This window comes from Malaclemys terrapin, chromosome 12 (assembly GCF_027887155.1).
Source record: "Malaclemys terrapin pileata isolate rMalTer1 chromosome 12, rMalTer1.hap1, whole genome shotgun sequence".
Lineage (NCBI taxonomy): Eukaryota > Metazoa > Chordata > Testudines > Emydidae > Malaclemys > Malaclemys terrapin.
The window spans coordinates 255,283-276,528 of NC_071516.1; the positions used below are offsets into that span (position 1 = coordinate 255,283).

The 21,246-nt window shown below is 52.3% G+C and overlaps 1 protein-coding gene across 6 annotated transcripts in view; it reads left to right on the forward strand.

The window, feature by feature from the left end:
- The window catches only part of ELMO2 (engulfment and cell motility 2), a 51,943-nt gene extending 40,140 nt beyond the window's left edge, over positions 1-11,803 (forward strand). For 5 of the 6 annotated variants that reach the window (XM_054046046.1, XM_054046050.1, XM_054046048.1 and 2 more), the window contains 7 exons: positions 7,110-7,246; positions 7,578-7,741; positions 8,295-8,407; positions 8,683-8,790; positions 9,146-9,228; positions 9,615-9,692; positions 10,368-11,803. In XM_054046046.1, coding sequence (XP_053902021.1) covers positions 7,110-7,246; positions 7,578-7,741; positions 8,295-8,407; positions 8,683-8,790; positions 9,146-9,228; positions 9,615-9,692; positions 10,368-10,568 — 884 coding nt within the window. In that variant the 3' untranslated portion in view covers positions 10,569-11,803. Of the gene's footprint in view, positions 1-4,649; positions 5,386-7,109; positions 7,247-7,577; positions 7,742-8,294; positions 8,408-8,682; positions 8,791-9,145; positions 9,229-9,614; positions 9,693-10,367 lie in introns of those variants that run through there. The other variant, XM_054046051.1, reaches the window with a different exon arrangement.
- The last annotated feature ends 9,443 nt before the right edge of the window (positions 11,804-21,246 follow it).

The following is a 21,246-nucleotide window of genomic DNA, read 5'->3' on the forward strand; positions in this document are numbered from 1 at the left end:
TCGCTTTCCCCTGCTTGGAACTAAGAAGAAAAGCACTGCCAAATACTGTTCAAGAGCTTTGAACATTTTTACATGCATCCAGCACCAGGGTTGCTAGTAGTATCTGTTGTTCAGGAGAAAAGACCAGATTCACCAAGGAACTCCTAAAGATAAGGACCCCAGGAAATTAGTCAGATGGCACATTCATCTGCCTCCCTCCAGGTGTGTATCATGAACTATAAGATCTTGTTCATGAAAAGAGTTTTTTATGGGGGAAAGAGTGTGATTGTTCCACCCGCTTCCTATTTTGTCTCCCACAGGAATGCAGAGAAGAGCTCAGAGAAACCATCAGAGGTCCAGATGATAGCAAAAAACAGCGCTACAAGTAGCAATGGACAAGTCTGGTATGGTTGCTAGATCCATGACTATGGCAATCACAATGCACCAGGATTCCTGGTTACAGGCACCTGTTCAGCAACCAGATAGCTGAGGCACTCCCATTCCCTCAAAGCTTCAAGGACAGTGCTGAGGTCCCTAGGGATCTACATCCCTGCACCATATCAAAGCTCTTCCAACATCAGACCCTGCAAAGGCAAAGAACACCATCCTGTTGCCAGGTACCAACCAGATACGCATCCAGAAAGCAGGCCTGTAACTCCAGGAGCGCCTGTCATCTTCCTCTGTCATGCAGCAGGTTTGATGGGGGTGTTGAGAACCACATCAAGACCATCCCAGAGCTGACCTTGAGAAACCACCTCACCCACTTCCATCTGGTGTGGTCAGGAATAATACCAGCAAATGAGTGCTGGGTGTGCCCCATGTAATTCTTTTCCTTGCCTCCTACCCACTCGCCTTCCCTGTCCATCTTCATGGACCCCTCACAAGAGCCTGTTACAAAAAAGTGGCCTTATTGCTTCATCTAGGATCCATAGGACAGGCTGTGGACTGGTTTCTGGCTCTTGACTTTTAGGAAATGTACTTCCACACAGCAATCCACCTGGGCCACAGAAGTACCTGAGATTTACAGTAGAGACCAATCACTGCAAGTACAAAGTATTGCCTTTCAGGTTCTTCACAACACCAAGTGTCTACAAAATGTGTTGCCACAATGGTGGCACACCTAAGAGGGCAACTTTGACTAGATGACTGGCTGATCAGAGGCAGATCCTATCAGGAAGCTCTGACCAGCCTTAGTTGTGCCCTTTCCCTGTTTGCGCAGCTGGGCCTCCTGGTGAATTACAAGAAATTGTCTTTTATCCCATCACAGATTATAGTTTATACGGGCCAGGATAGATTCCATGACAGCAAAGGCTAACCTGCCAGAAGACAGATTCCTCTTTTTCTAGTTAGCACTGAACAGAGTGAAATCACAACCAGCTATGATGGTACAGATTTATCTTGCATTATTAGACTATATGTCCCTGTGAACATACCTGATGTTGCTTGCCAGAATTCATCTGAAGCCTCTACAATTCTGGCTCAGGTAAGTTTACTCCTAGGCTAAGTACCTGATGAGCAGGAAAGTCCTACTCCTATCTCATGTCCTCTTAGCGCTGGACTGGTGGCTGCATCCCAACAAAGCCCAGAAAGGGATGCAGGTCAAAGTGACCCTGTTGCCAACTATGGCATTAGTCGACACATCGGGTACAGGCTGGGGAAGCTCACCTAGGCCATCTACAGATACCAGGAGTCTAGTCCCCAGAGGACACGGGGCTGCATATAAATGTCATAGAACTCAGAGCAATTGAACTGATGTGTATGGCATTTCTCCCAGTCTTACGACATTCCATAGTGCAGACACTGAGAGACAATATATTGTCATTTCATTACATGCACAAAGAAGGGGTGCCAGCTCTTTGCCTCTCTTCAAAGGAATGAACAAACCGTGGAAATGGTATCATCTGCATAGCATAACCCTGGGAGTTCTGCATCTCCTGGGAGTTGTCAACAATCTGATGAATGTCCTGAGCAGGCAGTCATCAGTCACAAGGGTTGATGCAGGATTCTGTCACTAGGTCAACTTTCCATCAGTGGGCGACACCTCTGACGTGTCCCACCAAAGACCACACCAAGTGTCCAAACTTCTGTTCCAGAGAGGGCACGAGCCTTTGATCATTGCTGGATGTTTTTCTTCTGCAATGGAATCAAGACCTCGTATTGCCTTCCCACCAATTCCGCTAATCCCCAAGGTTACTGGCAAAGTCACACAGTACAGGGCCATATTCAGAGCTCCTATTGACTGAGGCAGTTCTGGCTGACAGACCTGTTGCAGGTGTCTTTGCAATCACCAGTCAGGCTGCTGGGCCAATTAGATCTTTTCTCACAGGGTCAGATTCTCCATCCGGAACCAAAGTCCCTGCACTTGAATGCTGGCTGGTTAAGCACCATGGTAAAGGATTGCTCCTTACAAGTTCAAGAAATCCTGGTACAGAGCAGGAAAACTGACCACCAAATGGAAAAGGTTCTCTGTATGGGCTGCCTGATACAGTCTAGACGAGAAGATTCTCAACTATTTGCTGCAGTTAAAATGTTCTGGATTGTCCTTTAGTTCAGTCAAGGTCCACCTGGTGGCAAAATCCACCAATACAGTTGCTCTTGATCTTCTCTTATCCACCAGTATCCAAGTTTTTCAAGGGTCTAATGGCTACTTAGCCACCGGTCAGGGAACTTATTCCCACATAGGACCTCAGCATCATCCTTCTAAGGCTAATGGAGCTCCCCTTTGAGCCCCTCTTGGAGTGTGCTATCCACCATCTCGGTCTTAAAACAGTCTTTTTTTGGTGGCCATCACCCAAGTCAAGGTGAGAAAGCTTCAGGCACTCATGCAGAACCCCTGTATGCCTGGTTCCATAAAGACAGGATCGTACTAAGACTTCCTGCAAAATTCATTCCCAACATGGTTTCTGAGTTCCAAATCCAATCTATCACTTTATCTCTGGTCTTTCCAAAGCCACATTCCACCCAAGAGGTGAAGCTGCTGCACACTCTGGATATATCCAGAGTTCTCCAATATTATAGTGACAGGGCCACACTTTTTAGACTGTGCCCACATCTATTTGTGACTGTGGCCAGCTGCTCCAAGGGGCAGACTATTTCATCACAAAGATTATCAAAATGGGTAACTCACTGTATCTCATTGTGTTACTAGCTGGCCACTATACCTCTCCCACTGACTGTTAAGACTCTCTCCACCAGAGCCCAAGCAACATCCGCCTGCTTTCAAAAGATGCCAGGTATCCAAAATCTGCAAGGTAGCTATGTTAAACAATCCATTCATATTTGTCAAACACTATGGACTGTACTTAGCTGATAGATCTGATGTCCATTTGGGAGAGCAGTCCTCCAATCTCTATTTGACTGATGCAGCTGATACTCCTCATTCCCACCATCCTGAGGGGACAATGCTTGCCAGTCAGGTGGCATCTACACTGACACATACTCAAAGAAGAGAGAACAGTTACTTACCTACAATAACTGTGGTTCATCAAGATGTTGTAGTCAGTGTGGATCCCATGACTCCCCCTCCATCCAGGCTTTTCACACTCCTCAGCAGTCATGGGCTACGAATTGCAAGGGGACTGAAAGAGGGTCGTGGCTGCTTTATGCTCTAGCACAGGAATGCAAGGAGGCATGGGGCACATGCATTGCTGTGACAGACACTGCTACTCAGAAAAGATTCCAAGCTTGCTACATGAGGTGCATGCAAACCTACAGTGGGATCCACACTGACGAATCATGGTTACTATAGGGTAAGAAACTAATCTTTTAATAATTCTTTATGGTACAGTGCAAATCACAGTAGGGGGAATAACATATGGAAGAAAGGGGAAGTCAATAGTAATGACTATAAATCAAAAATTAGGAATAGTAGAAAATTGATAAGAGAAGCAAAGGGACAGAAGAAGAAATCTGTGGCCAGCAGAGTTAAGGACAATGAGGAGGAGCTAAAGTATATTAGGAATAAAAAGAATCCTAAAACTGGTATTGGCCCTTTACTAGATGGGAGTGTTAGTGTTATCAATAATAATGCAGAAAAGGGAGAAGTGTTCAATAAATATTTCTGTTCTGCATTTGGGGAAAAAACAGGTGATATAGTTATATCATATGATAACATTCTTTCCAAATCCACTAATATCTCAGGAGACTGTTAAACATTTTTAATCAGCAGAGCCAGATACTTTGCATCTATGAGTTTTGAAAGAGCTGGCTGAGGAGCTTGCTGGACAGTTAATGTTGATGATCAATAAGTCTTGGAACACTGCGGAAGTACTAGAAGAAAGCGAATGTTGTGCCAATATTTAAAAAGGGTAAACGGGATGACCTTGGAAGTTATAGGCCTGTCAGTCTCACATTGATCCTGAGCAACATAATGAAACTGCTGAATCAGGACTCGATTAATAAGAATTAAAGGAGGGTAATATAATTTAATGCCAATCAACATGGGTTTATAGAAAATATCCTTTCAAACTAACTTGATATATATATATATATATATATATATATATATTTTTTTTTTTTTATGAGATCACAGGTTTGGTTGATAAAGCTAATACTGTTGATACAATATTCCTGGGTGCCATGAGACATTTTGATTAACAAAATATAGAAAGATCTAAAATTAACGTGGCACACATTAAATAGATTAAAAGATGACTAACGGGTGGGTCTCAAAATGTAACTGTAAACTGGGAAGCATCATCAAGCAGGTGTGTTTCTAATGAGTTCCCACAGGGACTGGTTTTTGGCTATATGCGATTTAACATTTTTATCAATTATCTGGAAGAAAACATAAAATCACTCTTTTCCGATTACACAAAAATTGGGGGAGTGATAAATAATGAAGAGGATAGAATCACAGGGTTGGAAGGGACCTCAGGAGGTCATCTAGTCCAACCTCCTGCTCAAAGCAGGACCAATTCCCAACTAAATCATCCCAGCCAGGGCTTTGTCAAGCCTGACCTTAAAAACCTCTAAGGAAGGAGATTCCACCACCTCCCTAGGTAACCCATTCCAGTGCTTCACCACCCTCCTAATGAAAAAGTTTTTCCCAATATCCAACCTAAACCTCCCCTACTGCAACTTGAGACATTTACTCCTTGTTCTATCATCTTCTACCACTGAGAACAGTCTAGATCCATCCTCTTTGGAACCCCCTTTCAGGTAGTTGAAAGCAGCTATCAAATCCCCCCTCATTCTTCTCTTCTGCAGATATAAATAATCCCAGTTCCCTCAACCTCTCCTCAACAAGTTTGGGAACCACTGGACTAGATGATCACAGTGATCCTTCTGACCTTAGAATCGATGAATAAGGTGCCTGAATAAAGCAGCAGAAGTAGCAGAGTATTGCACAGTGATTTTTGCTCACCGGTTAAAGACACGGACTGATTCTCAGATCTGGACTCTGAAGTAATTTCCCCATCCCCAACATATACTAGCATGGGGACAGGGGAGGTAAACCATACACAGGTTCATGTAGTTTTATTTTATTTTATTTATTTAAATTGAATTTAGTAATTTTGCATTAAACTACCATGGGTTCAGCTCCTTTTGCTAATTTCAAGCTCAGCAGAGTGAAAATGACCTCTGGTGCTTTTTTCAAATTTGGAGACTCCAGGAACACATGAAGACCAAGGATAGTGACCAAAGACACAATCACGAGTACAAAGGTCTTATCTGTACTACAAGTTTTATTAAAGCACTAAGTAAAGTTAAAATTACCCATGCATATATAAATCCTACAAAAACTCATGCAATGACTAAGACAGTAGTCATATTCATATCCTCAAAGATATTCTAGCGTCTGATAGATCTCTCAGCAGATGACCATTGATAGAGGGATGGTTCCTGCTGGGGTTTCCCCATGGGGTTGTCCCTTGGGGTCTTCCCACTTTTACCCAACCAATTAACCTCTTCTATATTGTTGTTCTGATGACATATGCATGAGGGTTTCAACCCTCTTTTCCTTATTTGTACTTCCACACCCCATGAATACTGGGGTGTCCCATTTTTCATAGGTTGTTTCTTAGTTCCTCTTATTCTCATTAGCATCTATGTACAACATGTAACCTGCAGTCAGGACAGGACAGTCCATGTTACAATCAGGTGTCTTGTGGTCTTAGACAATACATGGTAGTTTATTGCAATCTAGTTTTCTGTAATATCACCTATTGGCACATCTTTTACAGTAATCTTGTGACTTTACTGGCATAGGGTTATTTCTAGATCACCCACTCATGTCAAGCATTCTTAAGTGTATGGCCTAGTATGGCTAAGCTAAAATCTTACAGGCCTCAGGTCTTGCATTCCAGCCATGCTTTACTGATACACCTAATACAAACTCATCACTCCAAAATATTTGCAAAAAGAAGAACAGGAGTACTTGTGGCACCTTAGAGACTAACAAATTTATTAGAGCATAAGCTTTCGTGGACTACAGCCCACTTCTTCGGCTGCATATAGAATGGAACATATATTGAGGAGATATATATACACACATACAGAGAGCATAAACAGGTGGGAGTTGTCTTACCAACTCTGAGAGGCCAATTAATTAAGAGAAAAAAAACTTTTGAAGTGATAATCAAGCTAGCCCAAATCACTTCAAAAGTTTTTTTTCTCTTAATTAATTGGCCTCTCAGAGTTGGTAAGACAACTCCCACCTGTTTATGCTCTCTGTATGTGTGTATATATATCTCCTCAATATATGTTCCATTCTATATGCATCCGAAGAAGTGGGCTGTAGTCCACGAAAGCTTATGCTCTAATAAATTTGTTAGTCTCTAAGGTGCCACAAGTACTCCTGTTCTTCTTTTTGCGGATACAGACTAACACGGCTGCTATTCTAAAACCATCCAAAATATTTGTCAATCTTATACTTCTATAATCCAACAATTTAAATCTATTTAGCAAACATTTATTATATATGAAATAGCATATGAATTGACCATGACCCCAAATATCACAATGATTAATGGATGATAAAATGAACTACTTGGCTGCGGTCGGAAGCGTGTATTACGCACACTGTCAGTCTGTTCTGATTGCAACAAGCTTAGTTCTTCCCACGAGCTCCAGGACCTCCTGCCCTGGCTGCTCAGACACTCACATAATTTCCTTCTCTGTCCCTGAAGCCAATGAGGGCCGGAACGACTACCACCCCATGTTCTTCACCCATGACCGAGCATTTGAGGAGCTCTTTGCCATCTGCATCCAGCTGCTAAACAAGACCTGGAAGGAGATGAGAGCAACGGCAGAGGATTTCAACAAGGTCAGGGGGATGGGAACCTGCCCTGGGAAGGGCTCTGTATCGGAGAGGGAGAGCACACAGACAGACTCTTTACTCAGCAAAGTATGGAGCAGTGGGGAGGTGTGTACAAGTGCATGTAGGAATATGTTTAGGATACTGGTGAAGAAGGCAGCCCTGTGACCTCTGCTTTCCCTGCCCTGGGCCCTCAAAGCCCTCAATTGGATGTGCCTCCTGACCACACTCTCGCTGTATCCGTCCCTTGCAGCCCTTGGCTGAATTCAGCCCTGAATCCCAGCTCCCCTTGGGCAGCAGGAATGTAAGCTGCCTGTTCTCTCCCATCCCATCCCTCTAGGTGATGCAGGTTGTACGTGAGCAGATCACCCGGGCTCTGCCCTCCAAACCCAACTCCTTGGACCAGTTCAAGAGCAAGCTGCGCAGCCTAAGCTACTCTGAGATCCTGCGACTGCGCCAGTCGGAGAGAATGAGCCAAGATGACTTTCAGTCACCACCCATTGTGTAAGTGCCTGACAGGCAGGGCCGGCTCTGACTTTTTTGCCGCCCTAGGCAAAAAAGCCCCCTTCCGGCCCCCCCCGCCCAGCGTGGCAGGGGAGGGGGCCGAGCCCAGCCGCGGGCCCGCAATACCCGACCAGCCGGAGCACCGGGTGGAGGGCAGCGAGCCCGCCGCGGCCGCCGCTCTCCCTGGCCAGAGCGCCAGGAGGAGGGCGGAGAGCCCACTGCGGCCAGAGCGGCGGGAGGAGGGCGGAGAGCCCGGCCGGGGCTCTCCGCTTTCCCCAGTGGCCAGAGCGCCGGGGGGAGGGCGGCGAGCCCGGCCAGGGCCCCGCTCTCCTCGACCGTCCAGAGTGCCGGGGGGAGGGCAGAGAGCCCAGTTGCGGCCCCGCCACGCCGCCCTCCTCCAGGCGCCGCCCCAAGCAGATGCTTGGTGGGCTGGTGCCTGGAGCCGGCCCTGCTGACAGGGGCAGCTCTCTTCCCCACATACTGGCCTCCCTTGCATTGAATTGCTGGCTGCTAACCCCAGACTCTTGTTTACTCAATTGTCTTTGATCTCCAGGGAGCTGAGAGAGAAAATCCAGCCTGAGATCCTGGAGCTGATAAAACAGCAGCGTCTGAACCGGCTTTGCGAGGGAAGCAGCTTCCGAAAAATTGGGAATCGCAGGAGACAAGGTGGGGCCTGCTACAGCCTCCCAGTGTAGGAGCACTGAAGCAAATAGGACCAAGTGGGTTTCCCAGTTGGCAAGGAAGGGGGTGGATAAACAGGGTTGCTACACCGGCCAACAGGCTGGGATGGCACAGAGGTGCATACATACAGGAGACTGCAATCCTTGTCACAGCCAGCAGGTGGCACTGTAGAGAATGAGAGAGTGGGGCTATACAGGGCTATCATGGGGGCCTTGTCTGAATGACTCGTCTTACGCCATGCTGTATGTTGTGTTTTCCAGAGAGATTCTGGTACTGTCGTCTGGCCTTGAACCACAAGGTTCTACACTACGGAGACCTGGAAGACAATGCCCAGGGCGAAGTGACCTTCGAGTCGCTGCAGGAAAAAAGTAGGTCCAGGTTATTGCTCTGACGCTGGCACTATGTGCAATGCCCTGTGCTCTGCCACCTACGACCATTCGTACCAGTGGCTACAGCACTGACTGGTACTCAGGAGATCTGAATTCAGTTCCTGGCCCTTCCCCAAGCCCCTGTGTGACCTTTGATGTCACTTGGTACTTCCCACATTATGGGCTATGGGGATAAGTTCATTTGTGTTTATGAGGCTCAAACAGTCTGGTAATGGAGTCTGTAGAAAAGCCTGTGACCAGACAGATGGACATGGGGCCATATAACGTCAAGGTAAAGCCCCATCTCTTCATAGTCAGGGTTCCTCCTGTTGTGACTTTCCTGTTTCACTCCTAGTCCCTGTAGCAGACATCAAGGCCGTCGTCACAGGGAAGGACTGTCCACACATGAAGGAGAAAAGTGCACTGAAGCAGAACAAGGTAACTGCTCTCTTCCTTTCTTTAGTACAGTCCCTTGGTTGATGAGCAGTTCTTGGAGGGGTGGAAGCAGCAGAAACAAGCTCTAAATGACAGCTGTCTATGGGAACCATTTACACACAGTCCCAGCCTAAATCTGGGACCCCTACATCTCCTTTCCAGTCCCTGGTCTCTTTGCTGTTTCACTCCTAGAACCACTGCCCACCCAACTTGTTCTGTGACTGGCAAGGTGCCCTGGTACTAGTTGCACAGTGAGGAGGTGCCCAGGGAACAGGATTGCATTGTGGAGGTGTCCTGGGCTGCAGCTGGGACCCCCAACATTGTTGGTGTAGCAGAAAGGACTGTTATGATGATTTATCTAGCTGATGATTAAAAACCTCTTCCTTCAGGAAGTGTTGGAATTGGCCTTCTCGATATTGTATGATCCTGATGAGACACTGAACTTCATTGCACCTAATAAGTATGAGGTAAGAAATGGGGCTGTCAAACTGCAAAGAGGAGACAGGGAAAAACCAGTTCCCCCCCCCCCCCCCCAAGCTTTGGACAAGATGCACCAGTCTCACTGTTAAAAAATGTTGCCTAATGCTCAACCTAAATCTCCCTTGTTTGTAATATCATCCTGTTAGGGCAAGTTCTAGCCCCTTGTACCACCCTGAATGACTTCCCTTAGTCCTTGGTAGAGGTGCCGTCTTTCTAAGTTGCCGGGGGGTGCTCGACCCCTGCTCTGGAGCACCCATGGAGTCGGCATCTATGGTCCTTGGCGTTGGCCATCAACAGGCTGTTCCTCACATGCTCTGAGACATGATTCCTAAAATTGTATGGTCTTTTCTGCTGCCATGTCACATTGCAAACTCATGTCCAATTGTCTGCTCACTCTCGTGTTGGGGGTCTCAGTCATTCTTGCTTCCCTAGCTTCTCCTTCCCATTAGGAGTCTGTGGTTGAATTACTTTCCCCCAGATTAATGTACTGCATTTGCTGAATTTCTCATTTTATTTCCTGCTGGTGTCACCAATTTCAGGGGGCCTCCAGAGGGATGTTCCTACCCCTGGTTTGTGCTGGTGTATTTTGGGATGGGGGGCTCCACAGGGCATTCACCATGGTTTATGCCTAGGGGTGTAAGTTGTCTACTTGTTTTCCACAGTACTGTATCTGGATCGATGGACTCAATGCCCTCCTCGGGAAGGACATGTCCAGTGAGCTAACCAAGAGTGACCTGGACACCCTGCTGAGCATGGAAATGAAGCTGAGACTCCTGGACCTGGAGAATATCCAGATCCCTGAGGCCCCACCACCCATCCCCAAGGAGCCCAGCAGCTACGACTTTGTCTATCACTACGGTTGACACAGGCAGAACTGGACAGGGACGGGGAGGAAGGGACAGCTACTGCTGAAAAGAGCCTCAGAACCCTGGAGCTTGTTCTGAGATTGACATCATGTTCTTTGTTTGTACAGGACCAGTTCTGAACATGGCAACCATTGATCACTAATCTCTCTATGCCCCAGCCATTCCAGTAGGCCTGCAGCTTCTTGTTTCACCACCTCGTTATGGGGTGAGAGTCATGATGCTGGGGTGCCATATGGGGGAGGCACCCCATTCTCTCAACAGCAACACTGCATGGCACTGGGTGAGGAATATGCCTAGCAAGAGGAGGAGCTTCTGCCCTGGCCACAGGGTTGCCATCCACCCTTGTATCCCAGAACTGTTGAGTCTCCGTTTAATCCCACCACCTACCAGAAAACACAATAAAACCATTGAGTGACTGACAGCTGCTGCAGCAGAAAATGGTGCAAAGAGGGAGTCCCTTGGTCACTACAGGAGTGACACTGGTGCCTGAGGGATGAGAGCAGAAGCCAATGAACTGTTGGGGGTCAGCATCCCCCAGTAACTCATTATTGTCTGATTTTATATGAATTACTATAATATAAATAATAATCCTTACCATATCTATAGTATTTAACTCTTTGAAGCGCTTCATAAGCATTAATGTTAATCCTACAACCCTTTTTTTTTATGAGGTGGGTGTGACGAAGTGGGGGGTTTTCTTGTTTTCTGTGGAGTTTCAATGGTTTGCATGCAGAGGGGGTGGGACTCAGTTTCCCTGGGTGTTACTGGTTTAATGAGGTGAGGGGAGAGGGAGTGTGTTTTGCAGAGGGCTGGAGAGAGGACGTGGGGACCCCGCCGATGGCCGGGAGGATGGATACCCCAGCGACCGGTGACCTGGCGACCCAGAGGCCCAGCTGATGAGACGCAGCCGGTTCTGGCCAGTGGGAGGACAATGGGCTGCAGAGTGAGGACCCGGTGACCTAACCAGCCGGTTCCAGCCAGAGGACAGAAGCAGGAGAGGAGGCCCCGGTTTACGACCCTGTTTACCTGGAGAGTAGACAATGGACAGAGGCGGGGCCTGGGGCTGGGGATCTCAGATGCCCAGCTGCGAGCAGGGGGGCTCTGGGCTGGAGAGGGGAAGCCCACCTGGATGCTGAGAGACTGGGATGTGCTGTGCTGAGGGAGGCCAGGCCTGAGGGTCAGAGAGATTCCTGTGCTGTGTTCAACTCTCAATAAACCCTCCTGTTTCTTGCTGGCTGAGAGTCACTCCGGTCTAGAGAACAGGGTTGCATCAACCCCTTCGGGGGTGGAGGCCCCGGGGATCCAGAGCGAGTGGACTCCCTGAGGGGGCCCACGGCAGAGACAGACGTGCAAAGGTTCAGAGAGGTGTGGACCCAGGAGGTGGAGGGGCCGGACCCTGAGAAAGAGTGGACGCCCGAGAAGGGCTGTCTCACTAAAAGGGGCACCCCCCACGGACCGCACGGGGCCAAGAGGGGGCACGATCTGTGAGTCCGTGACAGACATTTAGTGATTTGTCCAAGGCTACAGAGAAAGGGTCATTGCCTGAGATGGGTTTAAGTTGGGTCACAGCATCTAGCTTCTATGCTTTGTCCTCTGTAGCTATTTCCTCCCACAAGCATTGAGTATCTCCTTGTCCGTCCATCCATCCATGCGATACCAAGATCCAGCATCAAGACACTGATGCTGCTTCTGTATTTCAAGGGCATCAGACATTCTTTGCTGCTTCACCAGATCACATACTCCAAGCCTCTGCACAGGGAGAGGTAAGGAGGAATTTCCAGCAGGAGTGAGTGCTCTTCCAGGGAGTCATGGAGCAATGAGAATCATATGTGAACTAATGTTCTCCAAGTAGCGTTGTTCTCCTTCCCTCCCACTCCTGGAGGCTGGGAAGACCGTGAATGTAGCAGCCACTTGGCAGGTGAAACAAACTTTCAAGCCAGCTACTTTCCCCAATTACATCCATCATGCATAGGCACCCACAGAAAAAAACTGGTGGTTGCTCAGCACCCACCGTCAGCTCCCCGTGGCTCCACCCTGCCCCTCTGCTCCAGCTTACCTCTGCCTCCTCCATGAGCGTGCCGCTAAGTCCTGCTTCCCTCCCCCCCCCCCCAGTGCTTGTGCCGCAAAACAGCTGATTCGCGGGGCAGGGAGGGAGGGGGAACGCGGCGTGCTGGGGGAAGAGGCGGGGCCGGGGTGGGGATTTGGGGAAGGGATCCAATAGGGACAGGGAGGGGGCAGAGTTAGGGCGGGGACTTTGGGAATGGGATGGGGGTGGAGTCGGGGCCAGGGAGGGGGGACGCGAGCACCCACCGGTGCTGGAGAAAGTTGGCGCCTATGCTATCATATTGTTCTTCGAGGGCTTGCACATGGCTATTCCACTGTAGGCTTGAGTGTGCCTCGTGCACAGTTGAACTTTTTTCCCTCAGCAAAAACCATTGGGCAGCTTGAGTGCCCTGTCACTATATGCCACTGCGTGCTTCTATAACAGGGTGGAGCCACCCTGTCCAACATCAGTTCCTTCTTACTGCCAGTGATGGCTGTTGGAGTGGTGTCAGATTTGTTGTCATAAATGCTTCCCTCACTCCTTTGTATACCTACTTCCTGTTATTGTTAGGAATTAGTTAAGTTTACATTTGTTTTAGCTAGTTTTGGTAATAATTTTAGTCTTAGGTCTTTTGGGACCAATTTTTCATCTTTTGGTATCGGAATCAGTACTGGACCGATGCCATACTCCCCAGGTTTTAAGTCTATGCCGGTCAGTGACCCACACCCAGCCTGTGTGAAATGTTTTGGAGAAGCCTACAAAGGTGACAAATGTCACATCTGCAAAGCATTTAATCCCTGATCAAAGATTGAGCAGCAAGGCTCAAATGTTTACTCATGGAGGCAGAACTTCTCCCTTCCCCTCATTGGACTCGTCTCATGCAGAGAGTGCCCCAAGTGCATCAGCTTCAGTACAAAGCGCACTGCAGATGTCTACTGCTCCTCGGTCCCATTTGCCAGTACTGAAGAAAAAACGTAGACCCTCCTCAGGCTCAATACCTCACTTGGGTGTACTGATGCCAAAGCCAAGTAGAGGCAGAGAATGTATAAGACATTTGGGGGAGAGTCTCTCTCTGGAGCACTCTTCAGCTAAGAAGAAGGGATCTCTGCCTCCGGAGGCTGTGACAGGTCTGTCGAGGGCATCCCCTGAAAGATTTCTGCAGCAAAATCATCAGTCATTGCTGCTCTTAACTACCGTGGAGGCACCTGCAGACACAAGGAATCTGCTTAGCCTCTCGGTATTGGTATCCCTGGCAGAGCAAGGTGGTTTGCAGTCAGTACCAATGCTTGCAGCACCTACCTCACCGCAGGAACCCGCAGTACCATTACCTCCCAAGCTTCCGCAAAGGCTGGTGCAATCAAAGGCCAAGCCTCTGATGATAGCCCCAGTACCACCATTCCCAGGCTCAGGCTATCTATCCCCAATCCCAACTGGTTCTGTCATCTCCTCCCCCAACACACACACATCCTCCCCCCCACACACACACACACCCTCCCCCATTGTCAGACATTTCTGAATTCTTTGGACTCGGAGATGCATTCGTCTATCCCATCCAAGACAGAGGGCATACCCTCCACCAAAGAGTCCCAAATGGGTCATGCAACAGTCACAGTGCTGGCCTCCGAAGGGGAAATGGCCCAATCAAGGACGGGTCCCCGGCCCATATCAGAGGCCATTCTGAACTCCATGGGGTGTCCCTCCTCCTGTTAGGACCTCCCTGTAACCAACCATCCCCTTCTTTGTCATTGAAACTACTCTGGGAGCATCAGCACCACAAGCACAGTTCTCCGGTACCCAATACCAAGGTCGGTACTGAACAGACAGAAGTCACTTAGTGGCTTCCCCACTACAAGTCATGGAGCAGCCATCACCTCAGAATGCTGTAGTGTCCTCTTCCTCATCACCAGGTGAGGCGTTTGAGGTGGCAAGTGATTCACCACTGCCAGAGGCCCACAAAGCTCATCAGAATCTATTGAGAAGGTGACCTCTCTTCTTAATATTCAGGCAAAGGAGGGCGTGTAAGTTCTCACCAGTCGACGGACATTTTGATATTGGCAGTCCTGCCAGAGTGGCTCCGCTGATTAACAAAGCCATTATGGAGCCAGTTAAAGCCCTGTGGCAGACACTATACTCCTTACCCATCCACACATCCATCAAAGCCAGCTGAAAGGAGCTATTACATCCCCTCTACGGGAGATGAGCATTTGTATTCTCACTCTCCCCTGGTTCCTTGGTGGTGGCAGCTGCTAACAAACAGAAGAGACAAGGACACCAAGCATCAGTGCCGAAAAGTAAAGATTTGAAGAGGCTGGACTTGTTTAGTACTCTACAGGGACTCTACAACTCAGGATTGCAACCAGCAGGCACTACTGAGCCCCTCTGACATCACCTCTGGGAGAACATTATAAAATTTAAACACAAATTAGCAGAGGACTATAGACGGGAATTTGCAGTAATGGTGGATGAAGGTAAGCTAATTGCCAGAACTGCTCTCCAGGACAGTTTAGATCAGAGGGTGGGCAAACTACGGCCAGCGGGACTAGGATGACGAGACAGCAAATGTGAAAAATGGGGATGGGGGATAATAGGAGCCTATATAAGAAAAAGACCCAAAAATCAGGACTCTCTCTATAAAATCGGGACATCTGATCACACTACGTGGGACCCTCCTGCCCGGCCCCTGAGCTCCTGCCCCGTGAGGCTAGCCCCTGGCCCCTCCCCTGTGGTTCCCCCTCCTCCGCTGTGAGCTCCTGGGGAAGCACTGGTGCAGAGCCCGGCCTGACCCGGTGCTCTGTGCTGCACGGTGGCCTGGCTGGCTCCAGCTGGGCGGTGCGACTGCCTGTCCTGGCACTCTGGGCAACATGGCTGTAGTGCCGCCAGCCACCGGTGTTCCAGGCAGTGCGGTAAGGGAGCAGGGGGGATTGGGTAGAGGAGTTCCGGGTGGTGGTCAGGGGGCAGGGGTGTGGATAGGGGTCAGGGCGGTCAGAGGGCGGGGAACAGGGGAGTTGAAGGGGGACAGGGGTCCCAGCGGTGCAGTAAAGAATGAGAGGAGGGGTTGGATAGGGTGGCGGGGGGCAGTCAGAGGTGGGGTTTTGGGGAGCAGTCAGGGGACGGGGAGCAGTCAGGGGACAGGGAGCAGAGGGGGGATGGATGGGGCAGAAGTCCCAGGGGGGCAGTCAGGGGGCGAGAAGCAGGAGGGGTGGGATAGGGGGCAGGGCTGGGCCATGCCTGGCTGTTTGGGGGAGCACAGCCTCCACTAACCAGCCCTCCATACAATTTTGGAAACCCGATGCGGCCCTCAGGCCAAGAAGTTCTCCCGCCCCGGTTTAGATGGTGCAGATGCGGGTGGCTCAAACCACACCATCAGCCATTTCTATGAGAAGATGTTCATGGTAACAATCATGTGGGCCCCCACAAAAGTCCATCAGATAATTCCAGTCCTTCCTTTTGAAGGTCCTTCTTTGTTTTCCGCTAAGACGGACAATAGACTCTACAGCCTGAAAGATTCCAAGGCAACATTAACATCTCTTAGAATCTACACTCCAGTGCCAAAGAGGAAACAGTTCAGTCCTCAGCTACCATACAGACACCAGGGTGTTTCTCTGCAGTCTCAAGATCCCTTAAGGAGAAAGGGCAGGAGTTTAGGAGACTACATCACCACCCTCCTCATCCTGTCCAGCCACCTCGTCCAATTAGACTTTTTGATGTATTGGTGGACAGTGTACCAGTTACTGTAGTTCCATTTGTTTCCCACCTTTTCTTTACAAATTGCTTATCCCACTTCCTAAGTGTTTGGGCCCAAGAAATATCAGATCAGTGGGTTTTAAGCATGGTGTTGCTGAGATATGCCCTCCAGTTTGTTTTTACCCTTCCTACCCACCCCGCTTCCCTCTTCAGGGACCATGCTCATGAGATCAGTGTGGAGCAGGAGGTCTAGTCGCTATTTCAGGCAGTGGCCACAGAGGAAGTCCCATTGGGCCTCAGGGGAAAGGCTTCTATTCTTCTACTTCCTTATCCCCAAAGCAAAAGGGGGGGTCTCAGGCTTATTTTAGATTTGAGGCAGTTGAACAAATACCTGAAGAAAATAAAATTCCACATGGTTATTCTTGTTTCAGTTAGTTTTCTTTTGTGCATTCTGCACTTAGTGTCTGTGTGCCCAGCACGTGACCACGAAACTTTTTCCCTCAGTGGTACCCGTTGAGTAGCCTCAGTTTCCCCCTGCTGCTGTGCACCACTACATGCAGGTATAAAGGGCAGAGCAGCCCCTAGTCATGCTCAGTTCCTTCTTACTGACCATGACAGTCATGGGAACTCTGTTCTATACTGGAACAGTTCTTCTCTCAATCTTTGTGAACATAGTGTATACATATAGTTAGCCTAGTTCCTAAGACAAAGGATAAGGACACTAGGCTGACCTAGGCTGACTCGGGGCCAAGTGCTGCAGCTTCAATGAAAAGCACACTCCTGTAAAGCTAAGATAGATGCTTCAGCCCATGGCTGAGGCTCAGGCTTCAGACAAGGCTCACAAGTGAAAAACAGGCTTAAGTATCATACTGAAATGCAAGTACAATATTTATATTCCAGTCGATTTATTTTATAATTGAATGGTAAAAATGAGAAAGTAAGCCACTTTCAGTAATACTGTACTGTGACACTTTTGTATTTTTATGTCTGATTTTGTAAGCGAGTAGGTTTTAATTGAGATGAAACTTGGGGTATGCAAGATAAATCAGACTCCTGAAAGGGATACAGTAGTCTGGAAAGGTTGAGAAGCACAGTACAAGAGCACGGCAACTTCAGTACCTTTGTTGTACAAGTTCTGATTGTAGACATTTGTAAAGAAGCAACTTTGTCATGAGTCCACACTTTTGCTTCTCATTATGCTATTTCCTATCAGTCCAGGGATGATGCCAATTTCAGACAGGTTGTCTGACAATCACTGATCAGGTAGATGCTGAGCCCAGCTCCATGTTTGTGAGTCACCTACAGGGGCATGGACATGTGGAAGCAGTCAAAGAAGAAAAAAAAGTTACCTGTTTTTCTGTAACTGTTGTTCTTCGAGATGTTGCACATGTCCATTCCACAACCTGCTCTCCTTTCCCTCTCTAGCAGAGTCTATTCAGTACAAAGGAACTGGGCGGGGGGGGGTACCAGGGGCAGCTCTGCCCTCTTATACCAGCAGGTAGCGGCGTATGGTGACAGAGGGCGTTCAAACTGCCCTGGTTGTGCACGAGGCCCACACATACCTACAGGGGAATGGGCCTGTGCAACACCGCTCGAAGAGCAGTCGCAGAAAGATAGGTAACTATTTTTTCTAATTAAGAACTTTACTAGCCAGAAACACAAAGTTCCATGGAAGACAGACGTGAAAAGGAGCCATCAGCTCCGTCTGTCCAACCCAGCAGTCAACACATTGCCCATTCCCCTCAACCTTGTAAAATATCCCGCTTCTGCACTAACTGCTCTGCAATAGCTGCAGTGTCAGCACAGGGGCTAGAGACAGGTTCTCCTGGTGTGCTCTGCTGGGCAGGAAGGACAGTATTGCTAGTTTTTCCTGTTAAAGTCAAACTTTTACCTACAGCCCACCCGGGGGGCGGGAGTGGTACAGTACCATTTGCTGAGGAGAAGGGGGGGGGGGCTATATGGTACTGCTCACTAAGGGGAAAGAGGAGGGGGGGGCCTATACAGTACTGCTTGCTGAGGGGAAAGGAGAGGGGGGCTATACGGAACTGCTCGGGGGGGGTAGGCGAGCTGTACGGTAGGGGAAAAGGGCAGGGGGGGTTATAAAGTACCGCTCACTGAGGGAGAAAGGGAGGCAGGCTGTACGGTACCGCCCACGGAGGGGATGGGGGACTATACCGTACAGCCCGCTGAGGGGGGCGGAGAGGGGGGCTGTACAGTTCCCCACGCTGAGGGGGGCGGGGAGGGGGGCTGTACAGTTCCCCACGCTGAGGGGGGCAGGGAGGGGGGCTGTACGGTACCCCACGCTGAGGGGGGCAGGGAGGGGGGCTGTACGGCACCCCACGGGGAGGGGGCGGGGAGGGGGGCTGTACAGCACTGCCCACGGAGGGGATGGGGGACTATACCTACAGCCCGCTGAGGGGGGCGGGGAGGGGGGCTGTACGGCACCCCACGCTGAGGGGGGCGGGGAGGGGGGCTGTACGGCACCCCACGCTGAGGGGGGCGGGGAGGGGGGCTGTACAGCACTGCCCACGGAGGGGATGGGGGACTATACCTACAGCCCGCTGAGGGGGGCGGGGAGGGGGTCTGTACGGCACCCCACGCTGAGGGGGGCGGGGAGGGGGGCTGTACAGTACCCCACGCTGAGGGGGACGGGGAGGGGGGCTGTACGGCACAGCCCGCTGAGGGGGGCGGGGAGGGGGGCTGTACGGCACCCCACGCTGAGGGGGGCGGGGAGGGGGGCTGTACGGCACCGCCCGCTGAGGGGGGCGGGGAGGGGGGCTGTACAGCATCGCCCACGGAGGGGGACGGGGAGGGGGGCTGTACGGTACCCCACAGGGAGGGGGGTGAGGAGGGGGGCTCTACGGCACCCCACGGGGAGGAGGGCGGGGAGGGGGGCTGTACAGCACTGCCCACGGAGGGGATGGGGGACTATACCTACAGCCCGCTGAGGGGGGCGGGGAGGGGGGCTGTACGGCACCCCACGCTGAGGGGGGCGGGGAGGGGGGCTGTACAGTACCCCACGCTGAGGGGGACGGGGAGGGGGGCTGTACGGCACAGCCCGCTGAGGGGGGCGGGGAGGGGGGCTGTACGGCACCCCACGCGGAGGGGGACGGGGAGGGGGGCTGTACGGCACCGCCCGCTGAGGGGGGCGGGGAGGGGGGCTGTACGGCACCCCACGCTGAGGGGGGCGGGGAGGGGGGCTGTACAGCACTGCCCACGGAGGGGATGGGGGACTATACCTACAGCCCGCTGAGGGGGGCGGGGAGGGGGGCTGTACGGCACCCCACGCTGAGGGGGGCGGGGAGGGGGGCTGTACAGTACCCCACGCTGAGGGGGACGGGGAGGGGGGCTGTACGGCACAGCCCGCTGAGGGGGGCGGGGAGGGGGGCTGTACGGCACCCCACGCTGAGGGGGGCGGGGAGGGGGGCTGTACGGCACCGCCCGCTGAGGGGGACGGGGAGGGGGGCTGTATGGCACCCCACGGGGAGGGGGCGGGGAGGGGGGCTGTACGGCACCCCACGGGGAGGGGGCGGGGAGGGGGGCTGTACAGCACTGCCCACGGAGGGGATGGGGGACTATACCTACAGCCCGCTGAGGGGGGCGGGGAGGGGGGCTGTACGGCACCCCACGCTGAGGGGGGCGGGGAGGGGGGCTGTACGGCACCCCACGCTGAGGGGGGCGGGGAGGGGGGCTGTACAGCACTGCCCACGGAGGGGATGGGGGACTATACCTACAGCCCGCTGAGGGGGGCGGGGAGGGGGGCTGTACGGCACCCCACGCTGAGGGGGGCGGGGAGGGGGGCTGTACAGTACCCCACGCTGAGGGGGACGGGGAGGGGGGCTGTACGGCACAGCCCGCTGAGGGGGGCGGGGAGGGGGGCTGTACGGCACCCCACGCTGAGGGGGGCGGGGAGGGGGGCTGTACGGCACCGCCCGCTGAGGGGGGCGGGGAGGGGGGCTGTACAGCATCGCCCACGGAGGGGGACGGGGAGGGGGGCTGTACGGTACCCCACAGGGAGGGGGGTGAGGAGGGGGGCTCTACGGCACCCCACGGGGAGGAGGGCGGGGAGGGGGGCTGTACAGCACTGCCCACGGAGGGGATGGGGGACTATACCTACAGCCCGCTGAGGGGGGCGGGGAGGGGGGCTGTACGGCACCCCACGCTGAGGGGGGCGGGGAGGGGGGCTGTACAGTACCCCACGCTGAGGGGGACGGGGAGGGGGGCTGTACGGCACAGCCCGCTGAGGGGGGCGGGGAGGGGGGCTGTACGGCACCCCACGCGGAGGGGGACGGGGAGGGGGGCTGTACGGCACCGCCCGCTGAGGGGGGCGGGGAGGGGGGCTGTACGGCATCGCCCGCGGAGAGGGACGGGGAGGGGGGCTGTACGGCACCCCACGGGGAGGGGGGCGGGGAGGGGGGCTGTACGGCTCCCCACGGGGAGGGGGGCTGTACAGCACTGCCCACGGAGGGGATGGGGGACTATACCTACAGCCCGCTGAAGGGGGCAGGGAGGGGGGCTGTACGGCACCCCACGCTGAGGGGAGCGGGGAGGGGGGCTGTACGGCACCCCACGGGGAGGGGGGCGGGGAGGGGGGCTGTACAGCACTGCCCACGGAGGGGATGGGGGACTATACCTACAGCCCGCTGAGGGGGGCGGGGAGGGGGGCTGTACAGTACCCCACGCTGAGGGGGGCGGGGAGGGGGGCTGTACAGTACCCCACGCGCAGGGGGGCGGGGAGGGGGGCTGTACGGTACCGCCCACGGAGGAGGATGGGGGGAGAGGAGAAGGGAGCTGCAGGGCACCACGGGCGGAGAGCGAAGTGGGTGTGTGCAGAGCACCGCGCGCGGGGGGGGGGGGGGGGGCTCTATGGCACCGCCTGGTGGGGTCCCCCCCCCATGGCCCTGCGGACGCCGAGGCTGGTTCCGTGATGCTCCGCGCGGGGACACG